This window comes from Salmo salar, chromosome 04 (assembly GCF_965601325.2).
Source record: "Salmo salar chromosome 04, fSalSal1, whole genome shotgun sequence".
NCBI classification, from domain to species: Eukaryota; Metazoa; Chordata; class Actinopteri; order Salmoniformes; family Salmonidae; genus Salmo; species Salmo salar.
In genome coordinates, this window is record NC_138294.1 from 39063852 (window position 1) to 39087265 (window position 23414).

Sequence of the window (23414 nt, forward strand, 5' to 3'; positions counted from 1 at the left end):
TGTTTTGCTGGTCCAAAAAATGTTTTATGGCGTGTTCATACGCTACCTGTGGGGCCCGACCTACAGGTAGGGTGACCACAATTCCTGGAAGTTGAAAATGTCCCAATTCTTCAATGGCCTGCATACTCACCAGACATGTCACCCATTGAGAGTATTTGTGATTCTCTGGATTGACGTGTACGACAGCGTTATCTTTCTAAATCAGTGGTGTTTAAATTTGGATCGATGTTTGGTTGAGGGACAAAGGACCAAAATGTGGGCCTCTCCAGTATTTTGGCCCTTTGTTCTGATACCAAATAATCATGTCCCACATTTTATCAACAAATTCAATCACCCTCTAAGGTGAGCATTTGCCCACTGAAGTCAGTTATGACGCCGATCAAGGTCAAAACCCTGGTGAGGACGAGCATGCAGATGAGCTTCCCTGAGACGGTTTCTGACAGTTTGTGCAGAAATTGTATTATTTGGTTGTGTTTCATCAGCTGTACGGGTGGCTGGTCTCAAACGATCCTGCAGGTGAAGAAGCCGGATGTGAAGGTCCTGGGCTGGCGTGGTTACACACGGTCTGCCGTTGTGAGACCGGTTGTACATACTGCCAAACTCTCTAAAACGACGTTGGAGGCAGATTATGGTAGAGAAATTAACATTAAATTATCTGGCAACAGCTCTGGTGGACATTCCCGCAGTCAGCATGCCAATTGCAGGCTCCCTCAAAACTTGAGACATCTGTGGCATTGTGTTGTGTGACAAAACTGCACATTTTAGAGTGGCCTTTTATTGTCCTCAGCACCAGGTGCACCTGTGTAATGATCATGCTGTTTAATCAGCTTCTTGATATGCCACACCTGTCAGGTGGATGGATTATCTTGTCAAAGGAGAATTGCTCATTAATATGGATCCCTTCGCGCGCCAATTCCGTTAGCGGTATCGAAAATATTCATAATAAGAATTCATAAAACATACTAGTGTTATACATCGGTTTAAAGATGAACTTCTTGTTAATCCAGCCACAGTGTCAGATTTCAAAAAGGCTTTATGTCGAAAGCAGACCATGCGATTATCTGAGGACAGCGCCCAGCATACCAACACATGAAAATCAGATTTCAACCAGGCAGGTGCTATACAAAAGTCAGAAATAACGATATAATTCATGCCTTACCTCTGAAGTTCTTCTTCTGTTGGCATTCCAAAATATCCCATAAACACCACAAATGGTCCTTCTGTTCGATGTATTGCTTCTTTATATCCCCAAAATGTCCATTTATTTGGCGCGTTTGATTCAGAAAAACACCGGTTCCAACTCGCCCAACATGCCTACAAAGTATCTAATAAGTTACCTGTAAACTTTGTCCAAACATTTCAAACAACTTTCCTAATCCAACTTTAGGTATTTTAAAATGTAAATAATCGATCAAATTGAAGACGGAATTACATTTACATTTAAGTCATTTAGCAGATGCTCTTATCCAGAGCGACTTACAAATTGGTGCATTCACCTTATGATATCCAGTGGAACAACCACTTTACAATAGTGCATCTAAATCTTTTAGGGGGGGGGGGGGTTAGAAGGATTACTTTATCCTTTCCTAGGTATTCCTTAAAGAGGTGGGGTTTCAGGTATCTCCGGAAGGTGGTGATTGACTCCGCTGTCCTGGCGTCGTGAGGGAGCTTGTTCCACCATAGGGGTGCCAGAGCAGCGAACAGTTTTGACTGGGCTGAGCGGGAACTGTGCTTCCTCAGAGGTAGGGAGGCGAGCAGGCCAGAGGTGGATGAGCGCAGTGCCCTCGTTTGGGTGTAGGGACTGATCAGAGCCTGAAGGTACGGAGGTGCCGTTCCCCTCACGGCTCCGTAGGCAAGCACCATGGTCTTGTAGCGGATGCGAGCTTCAACTGGAAGCCAGTGGAGAGAGCGGAGGAGCGGGGTGACGTGAGAGAACTTGGGAAAGTTGAACACCAGACGGGCTGCGGCGTTCTGGATGAGTTGTAGGGGTTTAATGGCACAGGCAGGGAACCCAGCCAACAGCGAGTTGCAGTAATCCAGACGGGAGATGACAAGTGCCTGGATTAGGACCTGCGCTGCTTCCTGTGTGAGGCAGCATGAACCTACAGGATCGGGTCACCGCCTTGATGTTAGTGGAGAATGACAGGGTGTTGTCCAGGGTCATGCCAAGGTTCTTAGCACTCTGGGAGGAGGACACAATGGAGTTGTCAACCGTGATGGCGAGATCATGGAACGGGCAGTCCTTCCCCGGGAGGAAAAGCAGCTCCGTCTTGCCGAGGTTCAGCTTGAGGTGGTGATCCGTCATCCACACTGATATGTCTGCCAGACATGCGGAGATGCGATTCGCCACCTGGTTATCAGAAGGGGGAAAGGAGAAGATTAATTGAGTGTCGTCTGCATAGCAATGATAGGAGAGACCATGTGAGGATATGACAGAGCCAAGTGACTTGGTGTTTAGCGAGAATAGGAGAGGGCCTAGAACAGAGCCCTGGGGGACACCAGTGGTGAGAGCACGTGGTGCGGAGACAGATTCTCGCCACGCCACCTGGTAGGAGCGACCTGTCAGGTAGGACGCAATCCAAGCGTGGGCCGCGCCGGAGATGCCCAACTCGGAGAGGGTGGAGAGGAGGATCTGGTGGTTCACAGTATCAAAGGCAGCAGATAGGTCTAGAAGGATGAGAGCAGAGGAGAGAGAGTTAGCTTTAGCAGTGCGGAGAGCCTCCGTGACACAGAGAAGAGCAGTCTCCGTTGAATGCCCAGTCTTGAAACCTGACTGATTAGGATCAAGAAGGTCATTCTGAGAGAGGTAGCAAAAGAGCTGGCCAAGGACGGCACGTTCAAGAGTTTTGGAGAGGAAAGAAAGAAGGGATACTGGTCTGTAGTTGTTGACATCGGAGTGTGTAGGTTTTTTCAGAAGGGGTGCAACTCTCGCTCTCTTGAAGACGGAAGGGACGTAGCCAGCGGTCAAGGATGAGTTGATGAGCGAGGTGAGGTAAGGGAGAAGGTCTCCGGAAATGGTCTGGAGAAGAGAGGAGGGGATAGGGTCAAGCGGGCAGGTTGTTGGGCGTCCGGCCGTCACATGACGCAAGATTTCATCTGGAGAGAGAGGGGAGAAAGAGGTCAAAGCACAGGGTAGGGCAGTGTGAGCAGGACCAGCGGTGTCGTTTGACTTAACCTCTATGGGCTAGGTGGGACGCTTTTTTTCAATACTATTTTCAATACTAATAATCAGACACCCATTTTTCAAGCTAGCATATAATGTCACATAAACCCAAACCACAGCTAAATGTAGTACTAACCTTTGATGATCTTCATCAGATGACAACCCTAGGACATTATGTTATACAATACATGCATGTTTTGTTCAATCAAGTTCATATTTATAAGAAAAAACAGCTTTTTACATTAGCATGTGACTAGCATTTGACTAGCATTCCCACCGAACACTGCCGGTGAATTTACTAAATTACTCACGATAAACGTTCACAAAAAGCATAACAATTATTTTAAGAATTATAGATACAGAACTCCTCTATGCACTCGATATGTCCGATTTTAAAATAGCTTTTCGGTGAAAGCACATTTTGCAATATTCTCAGTAGATAGCCCGGCATCACAGGGCTAGCTATTTAGACACCCAGCAAGTATAGCACTCACCAAAGTCAGATTTACTATAAGAAAAATGTTATTACCTTTGCTGTCTTCGTCAGAATGCACTCCCAGGACTTCTACTTCAATAACAAATGTTGGTTTGGTTAAAAATAATCCATTGTTATATCCAAATAGCGGCGTTTTGTTCGTGCGTTCAAGACACTATCCGAAAGGGTAAATAAGGGTGACGAGCATGGCACAATTCGTGACAATTTTTTTTAATATTCCATTACCGTACTTCGAAGCATGTCAACCGCTGTTTAAAATCAATTTTTTATGCCATTTTTCTCATAAAAAAGCAATAATATTCCGACCGGGAATCTGCGTTTCAAAATGGTTGACGAAGTCATCCGCAGAGAGGGAGGAGGGGGGGGAGGGGGAGGAGGATTCAGGAGGGAGGAGAAGGTGGCAAAGAGCTTCCTAGGGTTAGAGGCAGATGCTTGGAATTTAGAGTGGTAGAAAGTGGCTTTAGCAGCAGAAACAGAAGAGGAATATGTATAGAGGAGGGAGTGAAAGGATGCCAGGTCCGCAGTTTTCCTCCATTTCCGCTCGGCTGCCCGGAGCCCTGTTCTGTGAGCTCGCAATGAGTCGTCGAGCCACGGAGCAGGAGGGGAGGACCGAGCCGGCCTGGAGGATAGGGGACATAGAGACTCAAAGGATGCTGAAATGGAGGAGAGGAGGTTTGAGGAGGCAGAATCAGTAGATAGGTTGGAGAAGGTTTGAGCAGAGGGAAGAGATGATAGGATGGAAGAGGAGAGAGTAGCGGGAGAGAGAGAGCGAAGGTTGCGACTGCGCAATACCATCCGAGTAGGGGCAGAGTGAGAAGTGTTGGAGGAGAGCGAGAGGGAAAAGGATACAAGGTAGTGGTCGGAGACTTGGAGGGGAGTTGCAATGAGATTAGTGGAAGAACAGCATCTAGTAAAGATGAGGTCAAGCGTATTGCCTGTCTTGTGAGTAGTGGGGGAAGGTGAGAGGGTGAGGTCAAAAGAGGAGAGGAGTGGAAAGAAGGAGGCAGAGAGGAATGAGTCAAAGGTAGACGTGGGGAGGTTAAATAGTCCCGTGTGGCTTAGTTGGTAGAGCATGGTGTTTGCAATGCCAGGGTTGTGGGTTTCGATTCCCACGGGAGACCAGTACGGAGAAGAAGTCGCTCTGTAAGTCGCTCTGTAAGTCGCTCTGGATAAGAGCGTCTGCTAAATGACTAAAATGTAATGTAAATGTTAAAGTCACCCAGAACTGTGAGAGGTGAGCCATCCTCAGGAAAGGAACTTATCAAGGCGTCAAGCTCATTGATGAACTCTCCAAGGGAACATGGAGGGCGATAAATTATAAGGATGTTAAGCTTGAAAGGTCTGGTAACTGTGACAGCATGGAATTCAAAGGAGAAAGAGAGAATGTCCACTTGGGAGAGATGAGGATTCCAGTGCCACCACCCCGCTGGCCAGATGCTCTCGGGGTATGCGAGAACACGTGGGCAGACGAGGAGAGAGCAGTAGGAGTAGCAGTGTTATCTGTGGTAATCCATGTTTCCGTCAGCGCCAAGAAGTCGAGGGACTGGAGGGTAGCATAGGCTGAGATGAACTCTGCCTTGTTGGCCGCAGACCAGCAGTTCCAGAGGCTGCCGGAGACCTGGAACTCCACGTGGGTTGTGCGCGCTGGGACCACCAGGTTAGAGTGGCAGCGGCCACGCGGTGTGAAGCGTTTGTATGGCCTGTGCAGAGGGGAGAGAACAGGGATAGACAGACACATAGTTGACAAGCTACAGAAGAGGCTACACTAATGCAAAGGAGATTGGAATGACAAGTGGACTACACGTCTCGAATGTTCAGAAAGTTAAGCTTATGTTGCAAAAATCTCATTGACTAAAATGACTAAAATGATACAGTACTGCTGGCTGGTGAAGTAGGCTAGCTAGCAGTGGCTGCATTGTTGACTTTGTTCGAAAGTGTAGCTGGCTAGGTAACCTCGATAGTTTCAGTACTACACCTTTATCATGATACAAAGGCAACTATGTAGCTAGCTAACATAACACTAATCAAGACGTTCCTTTGTAATGTATTTAGTTTCTACAATGCTGCTCGTCGGTAATAGTTGGCTAGGTTTGGATAATGGCGTCGCGGGGGACAAAAATAGCTGGCTAGCTAACCTCGATAATTACTCTAAACTACACAATTATCAAACTATGAAAAAGACAACTATATAGCTAGCTAACACTACACTTGTCAAATCGTTCCGTTGTAATGTGCTGCTAGTCGGTAAAGGTTGGCTAGCTAGCAGTGGGTTTGATGTTGACTAGGTGTGTTGACTAAGTCTGGAGAACGGCGGCGCGGCGCGGCGGACAGAAAATAGCTGGCTAGCTAACCTCGATAATTACTCTAAACTACACAATTATCTTAGATACAAAGACAGCAAACGTGACACAACTATGTAGCTAGCTAACACTACACTAATCAAATCGTTCCGTTGTAATGTATTAGTTTCTACAGCGCTGCTAGTCGGTAGAAGTTGGCTAGCTAGCAGTGTTGACTGAATTTGGAGAACGGCGTCGCGGAGGACGAAAATAGCTGGCTAGCTAACCTCGATAATTACTCTAAACTACACAATTATCTTTGATACAAAGACGGCTATGTAGCTAGCTAAAAAATTGCTCAGATCAAACAAATCAAACCGTTGTAATGAAATGTAAAATTACCTGCGGAGCGAAGTGCAGCACGACTACTCGCTCCAAACCCGGAATATACTGTGTTCAATAGCGGATAAAAATTAAAGTGGAGCGTGTTCCAGGTCGTGCACACCAAACAAAAAAGTACACTTGTCTTGACACTCAGAAAGGAAAGGGCTACTTCTTCATTTCTCAAAGGAAAAACATCAACCAATTTCTAAAGACTGTTGACATCTAGTGGAAGCCATAGGAACTGCAAGCATATTTCTATTTAAAAGGGATTGCCATAGAATACTAATGGAAAACAGATTGAGCTCAAAAATGGTTTTCCCTGGATGGATTGTGCTCGGGGTTTCGCCTGCCAAATCAGTTCTGTTATACTCCCAGACATTATTCAAACAGTTCTAGAAACATCAGAGTGTTTTCTATCCACATCTACTAATAATATGCATATCCTAGCTTCTGGGCCTGAGTAGCAGGCAGTTTACTTTGGGCACGCTTTTCATCCGGACGTGAAAATACTGCCTCCTAGCCCAAAGATGTTTTAACAGGTATGTAAACAAAATTGTGCACCGCATTTTAGAGAAATATGCTTTTTGTGCAAATGGAAAATTTCTGGGCTCTTTTATTTCAGCTCATGAAACATGGGACCAACACTTTACATGTTGTGTTTATATTTTTGTTCAGGGTATATCATAAGGATGTAGCACTGGTGATGTTAAACACTTCTCCAATCGATGTTGAGATCTGATATTACGTGCAACGAGACGTAGGCCAATGTCATAGGCCTATCGTCAACCAATCACATTTCTCAAATCGTTTCGGGCTAAATTCCAGCTAAACTTGGAGGGGACAGTTGTCTATAACAATTTACAAAAAGCATGCTTTAACGAGGAGCTACAAAAGTAAGTAAATAGCCATATTAGTCTGAAAGATATAAGGTAATTTCATAAACTTGTGAGGCTCTCCATGCTCATTAGTTGCTCATTCAGCTGAGACCAACTAGACATTTTTCCATGGGAAAATATTCCCAGATTTTCATAAAACAGACACACGTGGTCTCTCGTTTCTGCATCACCAAATTTTGCGTGAGGCAAAAGGGTAGGGTACATGTGCTTCAATTATATTGTAGCGACCCGCACAGACAGCTGTGTGTTATGTGTTAGGCTTTTAGTTGGTTGTGTTGTACTTACCAGTACCCAGTGTTCGCGGGGTCCGACATGCCAATCAACCTGCTATCTGCCAATCACGGGAATGCCTGGAATGTTCTGATGCCGGGCATCCTGGTGGTTGGCGGAGTGGCGTGGAGGGGGGTTGGGCAGTTAAGACCAGGTTTAGCCATTGTTCTTTCTCTTACGTCTGGGCTTCACAAGAGAAGGTCACGGTTGGTTTGTGGGGTATCCTTCATTTATTTTACTTGAGCTACGGCTAAACAGTAGCCTGTGTGAAGTTGGGTTAATAAATCGGTCAATTCGTAAACTCAAACCTCTGTCTGGACAATGGTTCCTTTTTGTCAATACAATATCATTTGATGCAGCAGGAGTAGGGGTTTAGTGCTGCCAGAGCTCACCTCCACCACTTCTCACAATGGTGCTGTTTAGTAAAGTTAGATCAACGCTAAATCAATGTATTGAAAGATCACATAATGAGTAATTAGTATTCTATGTAACAGAATCAAATATAATAGTATAACGTTACTGTTAACGCAAAAATATCACTTTAGTCACACTGGCATAATAGAGTTTCTCTGGAACCTCGCAAGGTCAGAGTAAAATTACACATCAAATAGCCTAGCAATAAGGAAAAAAGTCAGCTTGAGGATCAATTTAGCCACATTTATTGTTGAACTGAACGGGTTTTGTATGGCTAATAGCCTACACAAATGGGCTGCAATATTCAAGGTAAAATACATTTAATCCAACATGAGCGACTTCCCTGAAGTCCTTCTTTTTTGTGTGCAAATATTTTCACCACGGCCTGTAGGTCCAGGCCCGACTGTTTTCTATACTAGTATTGCCAGCCCAGACAGTTATTCCTGAGACATTATGCTTTATATGTCCATTGCGCAGCACACAATTTAAACTTAGTCTTGAATGATGCATGCCAAGATATACCAGAGACAACTGGCTGTTGATATTGCAACCACACAACTCAAACAGAAATCACAATTTATTGGCTCTCCAGTATGCAGACGACCTGTCCCCAGAGATTCCTATACAGCTAATCTCTTTTCATAATGTGCTGAGGCCGGCAATTAAGGAGAATGAGAGGCTCCTTTACGGAGAGGCTCCGTAAAGATGTTACAGAACTTCTGTATTTGAAGTACACTGTAAAACTCAAGGCATTTTTAACTCAAATACTTTAGTAACTTATACTCAAAATCAATGAAAAGTCATTATTACTTAAAATGTTTGTAGTAATGACTCAAAGCTAAATGTGAAGTCACACCAACTCAAAAAGTGGCCGAGTGGCACAGTGGTCTAAGGCACTGCATTGTAGTGCTAGCTGTGCCACTAGAGATCCTGGTTGGAGCCCAGGCTCTGTCACAGCTGGCCTAGACTGGGAGACCCATGGGGCGGCGCACAATTGGCCCAGTGTCGTCCGGGTTACGGCAGGGTTTGGCCAGCAGGGATGTCTTTGTCCCATCAACTCCTATGGCGGGCCGTGCGCTTGCACGCTGACACATTCGCCAGGTGCACAGTGCTTCCACTGGCTGGCTTCAGGGTTAAGCGGGCATTGTGTCAAGAAGCAGCGTGGCTTTGTTGGGTTGTGTTTCAGAGGACGCATGGCTCTCGACCTTTGCCTCTCCTGAGCCTCTCCTGAGTCTGCATGGGAGTTGCAGCAATGGGACGAGACTGTAACTACCAATTGGATACTATGAAATTGGGGAGAAAAAGGGTAAAAAAAAAGATATAATTATAACTAATCCAATCATTGAATTGGAATGGTTGTTCCAGTTTAAAAGGCATAGGTACTCTCCTCCCACTGTTCTTAACCCTGACATACATTACAAATGCAGGTTGCGGGTGAATACACATTTCAAATGTTGGATAGTCAACGCTTGCTAGATTCCAAAAGGAATAACACATCATTTTACAAACCAGCATAATGACATTTTCAGTTAGGGTTGCAAAATTCTGGTAATTTTCCCAGGTTTTCCATAAATCCTGATTGGAAGATTTTGCAACTCTACTTGCAGGCCTAATAACACATCATTTTACAAACCAGCATAATGACATTTTCAGATAGGGTTGCAAAATTCTAGTAATTTTCCCAGGTTTTCCATAAATCCTGATTGGAAGATTTTGCAACTCTAGCCTGTAGCCTGTAAACTATGATTTTCATAGTTTAATTATAAAGACGATATTTGCCTAGGAACTCACTTCCTGAAGCAAACAGGACTAAAAATGAACTAATTGAACAACCATGTCTCTGTCACTAACAAATACAGTCATGGGTGGTAACTCTACAATTCAATCGAAGAGTCAAGGCACACTGGGAACTTATTGGAGTGGCTTAGTGGGGGTGTTAAATTTAGGGAGTATACCTTACAACAACAACAACAACAAAAAAATCGGCATTTGTATTACTCATATTGCTCACCTCAGCTATTTCTGTTTCTTAACTAAACGTTTTTGAGGTAATCAGTTTCCTCAAAATGTTTGAGCAGACAGAACTTATCCAGTTTTACAGTGCACAACTCCCTTCTGCCCCGTTTCTCTAATGTTGCTAACGCAATCAAGCTGTTATGTTTCACTATATGGATCACTCCAATATATTGGTTTCACTCCGCTGCGGAGGGATACATCCGAGGTGAGGATTTACAGATTTACTCCCGTGTATACATGTGTCACGGCTGGGGTCCGCCCCTATATATAGACCCCATGGCCGCGACACAGGTTCTCTTTAATTTTGTCGGCAGACATCCATAATAGATGTCGACCGATTATGACTTTTCAACGCCGATACTGATAATGTTTATTGGAGGACCAAAAAAAGCTGATACCGATTGATCGGCCGCATATATTTGTAAAAATGATGATTACAACAATACTGAATGAACACTTATATTTTAACTTAATGTAATACATCAATAAAATCTTTTTAGTCTCAAATAAATAATGAAACATGTTAAATTTGGTTTAAATAATGCCAAAAGAAAGAGTTGGAGAAGAAAGTAAAAGTGCAATATGTGCCATGTAAAAAAAGCTAACGTTTAAGTTCCTTGCTCAACATCGGTTGGAATATTATCGCTATTTTACGAGAAAAATAGCATAAAAATTGATTTTAAACAGCGTTTGACATGCTTCTATGTACGGTAATGGAATATTTTGAATTGTTTTGTCACGAAATGCACTCGCGCGTTACCCTTCGGATAGTGACCTGAACGCACGAACAAAACAGAGGTATTTGGATATAACTATGGATTATTGGAACCAAAACAACATTTGTTGTTGAAGTAGAAGTCCTGGGAGTGCATTCTGACAAAGAACAGCAAAGGTAATCCAATTTTTCTAATAGTAATTCTGAGTTTAGGTGACCCCGAAGTTGGCGGATGTCAAAATAGCTAGCCGTGATGGCTGGGCTATGTACTCAGAATATTGCAAAATGTGCTTTCACCGAAAAGCTATTTTAAAATCGGACATAGCGATTGCATAAAGGAGTTCTGTATCTATAATTCTTAAAATAATTATTATGTATTTTGTCAACGTTTATCATGAGTAATTTAGTAAATTCACCAGAAGTTTTCGGTGGGTATGCTAGTTCTGAACATCACATGCTAATGTAAAAAGCAGTTTTTTGATATAAATATGAACTTGATTGAACAAAACATGCATGTATTGTATAACATAATGTCCTAGGAGTGTCATCTGATGAAGATCATCAAAGGTTAGTACTGCATTTAGCTGTGGTTTGGGTTTTTGTGACATATATGCTTGCTTGGAAAATGGCTGTGTGATTATTAGTATTGAAAATTACTCAATGTCACACTCTTTTGGTGAAGAAATATAATACACCTAAAATAAATACATTGTTTCCATGTGTAATCTTATATTTACAACATCAGAATAAACTATCATCAATTTTAGTATTGAAAATAGTGTTGAAAATTACTTTCCTAAGCTAACAAAACCAGACTAATATGCTGGCGGGTTCTCATGAGTTTATAAAACATATAACTTGTACGTTTGTCATAAATTACCTGCAATGATGGGGGACACAGTATGGCTGAATGGTCAGTATTCGACGGGATATTAAAAGCACCCCTAAAGAAGATGCATTTTGGAGTTAGCTACCAAAGATGGAACTTTAGCTAGTATAAAAACCACATTGAAAACTGAGATTTGGAAAATAACGTGAAGAGTGGCTTATTTGACGCCAAACCAACAACAGTAGTTACTAATAAAATAAATTGCTAATGTACGATGTAAAAGGTGGATTTTATGATGTAATGTCACAACTTGTAGACTTGTTTACGTGTTGCTGTGTGGTTTGTTACTAACCTTACTTTGCTACCTACCAACTTTACAGTTTTTACTTTTTAATTACCGTTTTAAATTAAACATTTTCCCCTCGCTCTACTTTTTTCATTCAACTTTTTCACCCCGGACACTTTATCTGGACGTGGTTCGTCAGGACCTCCAACAGCCGAAGCTAAGTAACATTAACATTAACATTCTGGCTTCGGGACGTCATTTCCGGTCACAACTTGCAGATTTGTTTATGTGCTGCTGTGCAATTTTGTTGCCAACCTAACTTTGCTACCTGACAAATTTACGGTTTTTACTTTTTAATTACCGTTTATATTTTTTGTTTTTCCCTCACTCAACTTTTTTTCATTCAACTTTTTCACTCCTGACGTTTTATCTGGACATGGTTCGTCAGGACCTCCAACAGGCTAGCTATTTTGACACCCACCAAGTTTGGTACTCACAAAACTCAGATTTACTATAAGAAAAATTGGATTACCTTTGCTGTTCTTCGTCAGAATGCACTCCCCGGACTTCTACTTCAACAACAAATGTTGGTTTGGTTCCAAATAATCCATAGTTATATCCAAATAGAGGCATTTTGTTCGTGCGTTCAAGACACTATCCGAAGGGTAAGGAAGGGTGACGCGCCGGCGCGTTTCGTGACAAAAAAAATCAAAATATTCCATTACCGTACTTCGAAGCATGTCAAACGCTGTTTAAAATCAATTTTTATGCTATTTTTCTCGTAAAATAGCAATAATATTCCGACCGGGAGTCGTTGTTTTCGTTCAAAGACTGAAAAAGTAAAATGGACTCTTCTCATTGTTGTCAGATCGACCACTATCCAAATGCGCTACTGTTTTTCAGCCAGAGACTGCAGAGTCATCATTCAACGTTCTGGCGCCTTCTGAGAGCCTATGGGAGCCTTAGAAAGTGTCACGTTACAGCAGAGATCCTCTGTTTTGGATAGAGATGACAAAGAAGGCCAAGAAATGGTCAGACAGGGTACTTCCTGTACAGAATCTTCTCAGGTTTTGGCCTGCCATATGAGTTCTGTTATACTCACAGACACCATTCAAAAAGTTTTAGAAACTTTGGAGTGTTTTCTATCCAAAGCTACTAATTATATGCATATTCTAGTTTCTGGGCAGGAGTAATAACCAGATTAAATCGGGTACGTTTTTTCTCCCTCTGGCATTATCCAGCCTGGCTTCATTGTTGTTTTCCTACTAATAATTACTGCGTGTGTTCCTATCAAATTAAGTGCCTTATCATAATACAGTTTCTTTGTACCGTGTTGTCATTTCTACTGTAGCACACCAAGTTTATATATGGAGTGTGTATTCCTTTAAAACAGAGGAACCACAAGGTACTGATTTTATAACTTTAATGGTGTTATAGTCAATTGTGCTTATGTAGTAAAAAAAAATTGGTAACACTTTACAGTAAGGAAAATGTTCTTGTTACTTACAACCTCTTGCTAATTGCATTATCCACGTTAGCTCAACCGTCCCGTGGAATTGACACCGATCCCGAAGAAGTTAATAAGAGCGCAGAACCTTTTCAGTAGAATATGAGCATGAGCTTTCAGCATGTATTGCACTGAACAAAAGTACTGTATAAATGCAATATGCAACAACCTTTCCTGAATTACATTTCATATAAGGACACCAGTCAATTGAAATAAATGAATTAGGCCCTAATCTATAGATTTCCCATGACTGGAAATGCAGATGTGCATCATGAAACAGGGGGCCAACATTGATATGCAGCATTTATATTTCTGTTCCAGAAAAGTCTCCAATGTCATGTTATTTTGCCTGTCAGCAATTCCTCCTTTTATTTAATCAAAATTGAGTTACATTTCTGAGGCTACTCTTGGAACAGTCCAGCCGGGCATACCTCGTAACTTTTACTTTTGATTATCATCGTTAATACCTACTAATCATTTGATATTTTGTAATGGATGGTAAGCAATATGTATGTGCTTTAAGTGAAATGCATCAATACTTATTTTAGAGGGTCGTTCAGAGTTAGGGGGTCCAGCAGTGCAAGGTCCAGCAGAGTTAGGGGGTCCAGCAATGCAAGGTCCAGCAATGCAAGGTCCAGCAGAGTTTGGGGGTCCAGCAGTGCAAGGTCCAGCAGAGTTAGGGGGTCCAGCAATGCAAGGTCCAGCAGAGTTAGGGGGTCCAGCAGAGTTAGGGGGTCCAGCAGTGCAAGGTCCAGCAGAGTTAGGGGGTCCAGCAATGCAAGGTCCAGCAGAGTTAGGGGGTCCAGCAGAGTTAAGGAGTCCAGCAGTGCAAGGTCCAGCAGAGTTAGGGGGTCCAGCAGTGCAAGGTCCAGCAGAGTTAGGGGGTCTAGCAGTGAAAGGTCCAGCAGAGTTAGGGGGTCTAGCAGTGAAAGGTCCAGCAGAGTTAGGGGTCCAGCAATGCAAGGACCATCACGATTTAGGGGGTCCAGCAGTGCAAGGTCCAGCAGAGTTAGGAGGTCCAGCAGTGCAAGGTCCAGCAGAGTTAGGGGGTCCAGCAGAGTTAGGGGGTCCAGCAATGCAAGGTCCATCAGAGTTAGGAGGTCCAGCAGTGCAAGGTCCAGCAGAGTTAGGGGTCCAGCAATGCAAGGTCCAGCAGAGTTAGGGGGTCCAGCAATGCAAGGACCAGCAGAGTTAAGGGGTCTAGCAATGCAAGGTCCATAGGAGTTGGGAGGTCCATCGGAGTTGAACATCTCAGTAGGGGAAGGGTAGAATGCTTAATGGTATACATGAAAGATATGGTATTAATTATGCCTAAACTACAGATTCTTACAACAAAAGGCCTCTCAGGAAACATGCCTAGATGGTCTCCTCATCATCATGCTCGACCTGCAGCATGAAAAGATTCTGCAGTTGAATCCCCCCCCCCCCCCCCCCTTATAAAGGAGCTCTTGTCTGATGAGCAACCCCCATCCGTGATTGGCCTCCCTCTAGTGTAGTTTAGGACTAGCTCCTCAGCTGGGGTGAACCCTGGAGCTGGAGGCCCCACTCATGCCTTCCTCTGGTCAACCTTTTTTTTGTTGGCTGAAGGAATACAGTGCAACAAATCATACAAATCAAATAAAATGTATTTATATAGCCCTTCTTACATCAGCTGATATCTCAAAGTGCTGTACAGAAACCCAGCCTAAAACCCCAAACAGCAAGCAATGCAGGTGTAGAAGCACAGTGGCTAGGAAAAAATCCCTAGAAAGGCCAAAACCTAGGAAGAAACCTAGAGAGGAACCAGGCTATGAGGGGTGGCCAGTCCTCTTCTGGCTGTGCCGGGTGGAGATTATAACAGCACATGGCCAAGATGTTCAAATGTTCATAAATGACCAGCATGGTCAAATAATAATAATCATAGTAGTTGTCGAGGGTGCAACAAGTCAGTAACACAAGAGTAAGTGTCAGTTGGCTTTTTCATAGCCGAGAGTATCTCTACCGCTCCTGCTGTCTCTAGAGAGTTGAAAACAGCAGGTCTGGGACAGGTAGCACGTCCTGTGAACAGGTCAGGGTTCCAGCAGGTCTGGGACAGCAGGTCTGGGACAGGTAGCACATCCGGTGAACAGGTCAGGGTTCCATAGCTGCAGGCAGAACAGTTGGAACTGGAGCAGCAGCATGGTCAGGTGAACCTTGACCGTTCACCTTCACACCCCTGGGCCAGACTACACTTAATCATAGGACCTACTGAAGAGATGTGTCTTCAGTAAAGACTTAAAGGTTGAGACTGAGTCTGCGTCTCTCACATGGGTAGGCAGACTATTCCATAAAAATGGAGCTCTATAGGAGAAAGCCCTGCCTCCAGCTCTTTGCTTAGAAATTCTAGGAACAATTAGGAAGCCCGCGTCTTTTACCGTAGCGTACGTGTAGGTATGTACGGCAGGACCAAATCGGAAAGATAGGTAGGAGCAATCCCATGTAATGCTTTGTAGGTTAGCAGTAAAACCTTGAAATCAGCCCTTGCCTTAACAGGAAGCCAGTGTAGGGAGGCTAGCACTGGAGTAATATGATAAATTTTTGTAGTTCTAGTCAGGATTCTAGCAGCCGTATTTAGCACTAACTGAAGTTTATTTAGTGCTTTATCCGGGTAGCCAGAAAGTAGGGCATTGCCGTAGTCCAACCTAGAAGTAACAAAGGCATGGATTAATTTTTCTGCATAATTTTTGGACAGAAAGTTTCTGATTTTTGCAATGTTACGTAGATGGAAAAAATCTGTCCTTGAAACAGTCTTGATATGTTCTTCAAAAGAAAGATCAGGGTCCAAAGTAACGCCAAGGTCCTTCACAGTTTTATTTGAGACGACTGTACAACCATCCAGATTAATTGTCAGACTCAACAGAAGATCTCTTTGTTTCTTGGGACCTAGAACAAGCATCTCTGGTTTGTCCGAGTTTAAAAGTAGAACGTTTGCAGCCATCCACTTCCTTATGTCTGAGACACAGGCTTCTAGAGAGGGCAATTTTGGGGATTCACCATGTTTCATTGAAATGTACAGCTGTGTGTCATCCGCATAGCAGTGAAATTTAACATTATGTTTTCGAATGACATCCCCTAGAGGTAAAATATATAGTGAAAACAACAGTGGTCCTAAAACGGAACCTTGAGGAACACCGAAATGTGCAGTTGATTTGTCAGAGGACAAACCATTCACAGAGACAAACTGATATCTTTCCGACAGATAAGATCTAAACCAGGCCAGAACTTGTCCATGTAGACCAATTTGGGTTTCCAATCTCTCCAAAAGAATGTGGTGATCGATGGTATCAAAAGCAGCACTAAGATCTAGGTACACGAGGACAGATGCAGAGCCTCGGACTGACGTCATTAAAAGGTAATTTACCACCTTCACAAGTGCAGTCTCAGTGCTATGATGGGGTCTAAAACCAGACTGAAGCGTTTTGTATACATTGTTTGTCTTCAGGAAGGCAGCGAGTTGCTGCGCAACAGCTTTTTCAATTTTTTTTGAGAGGATAAGATGATTCGATATAGGCCGATAGTTTTTTATAATTTCTGGGTCAAGATTTGGCTTTTTCAAGAGAGGCTATATTACTGCCACTTTTAGTGAGTTTGGTACACATCCGGTGGATAGAGAGCCGTTTATTATGTTCAACATAGGAGGGCCAAGCACAGAAAGCAGCTCTTTCAGTAGTTTAGTTGGAATAGGGTCCAGTATGCAGCTTGAAGGTTTAGAGGCCATGATTATTTTCATCATTGTGTCAAGAGATATAGTACTAAAACACTTTAGTGTCTCCCTTCATCCTAGGTCCTGGCAGGGTTGTGCAGACTCAGGACAACTGAGCTTTGGAGGAATACGCAGATTTAAAGAGGAGTCCGTAATTTGCTTTGTAATGATCATGATCTTTTCCTCAAAGAAGTTCATGAATTCATTATTGCTGAAGTGAGAGCCATCCTCTCTTGGGGAATGCTGCTTTTTAGTTAACTTTGCATCAGTATCAAAAAGAAATTTCGGATTGTTCTTATTTTCCTCAATTAAGTTGGAAAAATAGGATGATCGAGCAGCAATGAGGGCTCTTCGATACTGCACGGTACTGTCTTTCCAAGCTAGTCGGAAGACTTCCAGTTTGGTGTGGCGCCATTTCCGTTCCAATTTTCTGGAAGCTTGCTTCAGAGCTCGTGTATTTTCTGTATACCAGGGAGCTAGTTTCTTATGACAAATGTTTTTAGTTTTTAGGGGTGCGACTGCATCTAGGGTATTGCGCAAGGTTAAATTGAGTTCCTCGGTTAGGTGGTTAACTGATTTTTGTCCTCTGATGTCCTTGGGCAGGCAGACGGAGTCTGGAAGGGCATCAAGGAATCTTTGGGTTGTCTGAGAATTTATAGCACAACTTTTAATGCTTCTTGGTTGGGGTCTGAGCAGAGTATTTGTTGCGATTGCAAACGTAATAAAATGGTGGTCCGATAGTCTAGGATTATGAGGAAAAACATTAAGATCCACAACATTTATTCCATGGGACAAAACTTGGTCCAGAGTATGACTGTGGCAGTGAGTAGGTCCAGAGACATGTTGGACAAAACCCACTGAGTCGATGATGGCTCCGAAAGCCTTTTGGAGTGGGTCTGTGGACTTTTCCATGTGAATAATAAAGTCACCAAAAATGTGAATATTATCTGCGATGACTACAAGGTCCGATAGGAATTCAGGGAACTCAGTGAGGAACGCGGCATATGGCCCAGGAGGCCTGTAAACAGTAGCTATAAAAAGTGATTGAGTAGGCTGCATAGATTTCATGACTAGAAGCTCAAAAGACGAAAACGTCGTTGTTTTTTTTTGGTAAATTGAAATTTGTTAGCAACACCTCCGCCTTTGCGGGATGCGCGGGGGGTATGGTCACTAGTGTAACCAGCGGGTGAGGCCTCATTTAACACAGTAAATTCATCAGGCTTAAGCCATGTTTCAGTCAGGCCAATCACATCAAGATTATGATCAGTGATTAGTTCATTGACCATAACTGCCTTTGAAGTGAGGGATCTAACATTAAGTAGCCCTATTTTGAGATGTGAGGTATCACGATCTCTTTCAATAATGACAGGAATGGAGGAGGTCTTTATTCTAGTGAGATTGCTAAGGCAAACACCGCCATCTTTAATTTTGCTTAACCTAGGTCGAGGCACAGACACAGTCTCAATGGGGATAGCTGAGCTGACTACACTGACTGTGCTAGTGGCAGACTCCACTAAGCTGGCAGGCTGGCTAACAGCCTGCTGCCTGGCCTGTAACCTATTTCATTGTGGAGCTAGAAGAGTTAGAGCCCTGTCTATGTTCGTAGATAAGATGACAGGCTTGGTCCTGTTTGTGGGTGAGTCCCAGAATGAGGGCCAATTATCTACAAATTCTATCTTTTGGGAGGGGCAGAAAACAGTTTTCAACCAGCGATTGAGTTGTGAGATTCTGCTGTAGAGCTCATCACTCCCCCTAACTGGAAGCCAAACTGGCATTTAGATAAATTAAAGAAATGTGATTACTGTAAATAGCAAGTGACGTGATTTTAAGTCAGATGTTTTCATCGCAGTAGCCAGTGGGCCAGGTGAAACCATGGGTTAAGCTACAGTTTCTCCTGGCACAGAGGCTACTTTCAGGGAAAGGAGCCATCTGATTAATATGAAATATCCCCAACTAATAATTCATTGCCTGTTTGTATGATATTTGGTATTTAGTTGCCAGGTTCCTTTGGCTCCCATGGGGTTACAACTAAAAATAGAATAGAGGCATTGTCCTGAAAAGCATTATGAATTCAATAAATCATTCATCCTGGCTACATTGGCTAGCTACATTGGCATTGTGACATAGGCTGCTATACAACTAACAAGCTATAGCCTTGACACGTAATATCACCAGCATCAATAAAAGTGCTCTAAAGTGAAGACATTATATCTAAATCACCCATGTGTATAGGTATTACATATTGAAATCGTGTCACTTCACGCATTTACTCTGACAGTAATGTTCTGCCATGCTCCCTCTCTGGGTGTTACTTTCTTTGGTAAAGATTTAAACATAATGATTGTAGTCAGTTACTATCGTTTGTTTTCTTTTGACTCCATGATGTCTATCATTGTTTGTCATTAATATGAGGACCTTTTTTGAAAGTTGCGTGTACGCGCCAGTTTTTAGATCAACCAATCGGCGATTCACTTAAATGAGAAGCAGCCATTCTGGAACCAAGAAATCCTGGACTCCCACATCTGGTTAAGACAAGCTGTGTCACAGCCTGGTCTGTTACACCTGTCTTTGTGCTTGTCTCCACCCCCCCTCCAGGTGTCGCCCATATTCCTCATTATCCCCAATGGATTTATACCTGTGTTCTCTGTTTGTCTGTTGCCAGTTCGTCTTGTCAAGCTTACCAGCGTGTTTTTCCATGCTGCTGTTTTCCGAGTCTGTTTTTCAAGCCCTCCCGGTTCTGACCCATTCTGCCTGCCCTGTCACTGAGCCCGCCTGCCTGACCATTCAGCCTGCCTTGACCTCGAGCCTGCCTGCCCCCACAGTACCTTTTGGACTCTGACCTGGTTTATGAACTTCTGCCTGTCCCTGACCTGTCTATTGCCTGCCCCTTGTAATTCAATAAATATCAGAGACCCGAACCATCTGCCTCCGGTGTCTGCATCTGGGTCTCACCCTGTGTCGTTATTAGCCGGATATGTTCCGAAAATCCTGAATTTGTTTCTGAAATACCCCTAACAAAAAGGTGACAATATGAGTTGGGTCTGTTTGCAGTATGCATGTTGAACGCGAAGGGGGTCTGTCGTCTACCATCATTCACTTCCCATCATTCACTTCTGTAAGTTTACTCGAAAGACGTGTAAACCATCGGTTCACCTCGTTTTGCTAGAAAGTCTTTGGTCTGACAGATGTTTACGTGACACCCAGAATGCATTGAATGAAATTAACAAACATGGCTCCACAATCAGTGTATCAGTGTAACCTTCAAAAAAGTATTTTATAAACGTGAAGGTTCAGTGAACAGCCGGAGGAAGACGACATGACAGCACCCTCCTCTTGGATAGGTACTCTGTGTAAAGCCAATTAGTACACACCTGAGCCTACTAATGTGTGCCAGGAGATGAGCTCGAGGTGGATTGGGAGCAGACACAGGGACCTGTGAGGACGTCGGACTGTCCTACCTCAGAGCCAAGGTGCATCAGAAGAAGCTTTCTCTATGTTAAACAAGGCAGGCTATAGATAGAGGGAAGTGTTCCCCCTGTAAATATGATGTGTAGACGATAGTCTAAAGACAAGGAGAGACAATTGTTCTTTTGTGTTCCCTTTTTGGCCATGACCTTTTGGTCGGCCACTTAGTTTCTATTTATTATTTTTACACTGTTGTTTCAGTGTTGGATGCTACCTCGTACTGGAATTATTTGTCGGGCGAAAGAAAACCCATTTAGTGACAATACAAAAGAAATGGAACCACAACCACTGCCTCCCGCCTGTGTTAGGGTATTTGGAACTAGTTGATCCTTCACAATCATATATGTGTCCATTATAATCTATGCAAAAATCAGAATGCATAATTTGTTACCAGTACTTGAGAACATTTAACGCTTGCGTCCCACCCTAGTCAACAGCCAGTGGAATCGCGTGAAATACAAATACCTCATAAACAGGTTAACCTGTTGGGGATAGGGGGCAGTATTTGCACGGCCGGATAAAAAAATATACCCGATTTAATCTGGTTACTACTCCTGCCCAGAAACTAGAATATGCATATAATTATTAGCTTTGGATAGAAAACACCCTAAAGGTTCTAAACCCGTTTGAATGGTGTCTGTGAGTATAACAGAACTCATATGGCAGGCAAAAACCTGAGAAGACTCCAAACAGGAAGTACCCTCTCTGACCATTCCTTGGGCTTCTTGCCTCTGTTTATTGAACATTTAGGATCTTTGCTGTAACGTGACACTTCCTACGGCTCCCATAGGCTCTCAGAACCCGGGAAAAAGCTGAATGATGTAATTCCAGCCCCAGGCTGAAACACATTAGCGCTTTTGGCAAGTGCTCTATCAGAGGGCCATCAGACTGAGGCTCGTGCATGAGGGGATCCCATGCTTTTACTTTCGCTCTCTTTGTTCTAAAAAATGATTTCCCGGTCGGAATATTATCGCTTTTTTACGAGAAAAATGGCATAAAAATTGATTTTAAACAGCGGTTGACAGGCTTCGAAGTACGGTAATGGAATATTTAGAAATTTTTTGTCACGAAATGCGTCGTGCTCGTCACCCTTCTTTACCCTTTCGGATAGTGTCTTGAATGCACGAACAAAACGCCGCTATTTGGATATAACTATGGATTATTTGGGACCAAACCAACATTTGTTATTGAAGTAGAAGTCCTGGGAGTGCATTCTGACGAAGAACAGCAAAGGTAATAACATTGTTCTTATAGTAAATCTGACTTTGGTGAGTGCTAAACTTGCTGGGTGTCTAAATAGCTAGCCCTGTGATGCCGAGCTATCTACTGAGAATATTGCAAAATGTGCTTTCACCGAAAAGCTATTTTAAAATCGGACATAGCGAGTGCATATAGGAGTTCTGTATCTATAATTCTTAAAATAATTATGTTTTTTATGAACGTTTATCGTGAGTAATTTAGTAAATTCACCGGCAGTGTTCGGTGGGAATGCTAGTCACATGCTAGTCACCTGCTAATGTAAAAAGCTGGTTTTTGATATAAATATGAACTTGATTGAACAGACATGCATGTATTGTATAACAAAATGTCCTAAGATTGTCATCTGATGAAGATCATCAAAGGTTAGTGCTGCATTTAGCTGTGGTTTGGGTTTATGTGACATTATATGCTAGCTTGAAAAATGGGTGTCTGATTATTTCTGGCTGGGTACTCTGCTGACATAATCTAATGTTTTGCTTTCGTTGTAAAGCCTTTTTGAAATTGGACAGTGTGGTTAGATTAACGAGAGTCTTGTCTTTAAAATGGTGTAAAATAGTCATATGTTTGAGAAATTGAAGTAATAGCATTTCTAAGGTATTTGAATAACGCGCCACGGGATTCAACTGGCTGTTGAGTAGGTGGGACGCAAGCGAGGTTAAATATTTAACCTAGCCCAGAGAGGTTAAATAAAGAAGTAAATAAAGAAATTAGTAACACACAAACCATTTGATGGTTTGCAGGTGTTTATGATACTGATTATTTGTTGCCACAGATGGCTTGTTAACATTTCTACCATTGTGGCTAGATGGAGTAGCTAGGCTTGCAACAGCTCTATCTAGCAGTTGCGTCGGGGACAGCAGTTTTTGACATCTGCAGCTAAGCCTAACCCTTTTCCTAACCTTAACCTCATTATCTTAACCTCCTACGTTAGATCTCCTAACCTGCCATGTTAATTATCCTAACCTGCTATGTAAACAAACCATCACATCACCCCTGACACTTACTTGGAACTATTCAGTGTTGTTTTTTATGTATGCAGCAAGTGGGTGTAGTATTAGCAATGTCTTTCAAAAGGAGACATCTTGGCGATTTTTGTCAATTCTGACAATTCTGAGTATGAAAGTGAGGAACCAGATTCTGACAGTGAGGAGCTGCCCCCCAATCTTGTGGTCATTGAGAACCCTGAATCTGAGGGCTCCTTGCCCACCTTTTGAAATCCCAGATCCCTTTGAAGATACTGGTGGTGATAGAGGCACACCAACACTGGGTGAAGTATGGGAGGTCTGCGGTAGCTGGAAGGCCTCCAGCCATTTCACCCCTCCTGGCCCTGCTGTTGGCTTTAATGAGTCCTATTTTGGAGTGCAAAGCCCCTTGCCATCTCCCTCTGAGGCAGAGTGCTTAAAGCTGTTTCTGACAGAGGAGTTGGTGGGAGACATAGGGGAGGAGACCAAATCGCTATTCCTTGGAGCTACAGGAGAGGAGAAAGCCATAGGGAAGGTGGACCACCTGATGTGAGTGAGTGAGAGATCAAACCTGACTGTGTGCTTGACTATAACTGCAAAATGAGGGCAGTGGATACAGCAGACATGATAAATAACTTTGTGGCATGCGCTCGGAAAACCAACAAGCGGTATGAGAAATTTTTCCATCTGATCGACAGTGCTTGTCTCAATGGCCAGTAGTTCACCGCCAGCTAACAAGTGAGATGATTAC

At 43.1% G+C, this 23414-nt stretch overlaps 1 protein-coding gene across 3 annotated transcripts in view; it reads right to left on the minus strand.

Moving 5' to 3' along the window:
* Nucleotides 1-8124: 8124 nt before the first annotated feature.
* LOC106602853 (F-box only protein 40) overlaps nucleotides 8125-23414 on the minus strand; it is a 62353-nt gene continuing 47063 nt past the window's right edge. For all 3 annotated transcript variants that reach the window (XM_082974378.1, XM_045716822.2, XM_082974376.1), the window contains one exon: nucleotides 8125-9185. In XM_082974378.1, the coding sequence (XP_082830504.1) occupies nucleotides 9036-9185 (150 nt within the window). In that variant the 3' untranslated portion in view covers nucleotides 8125-9035. The remainder of the gene's footprint in view (nucleotides 9186-23414) is intronic.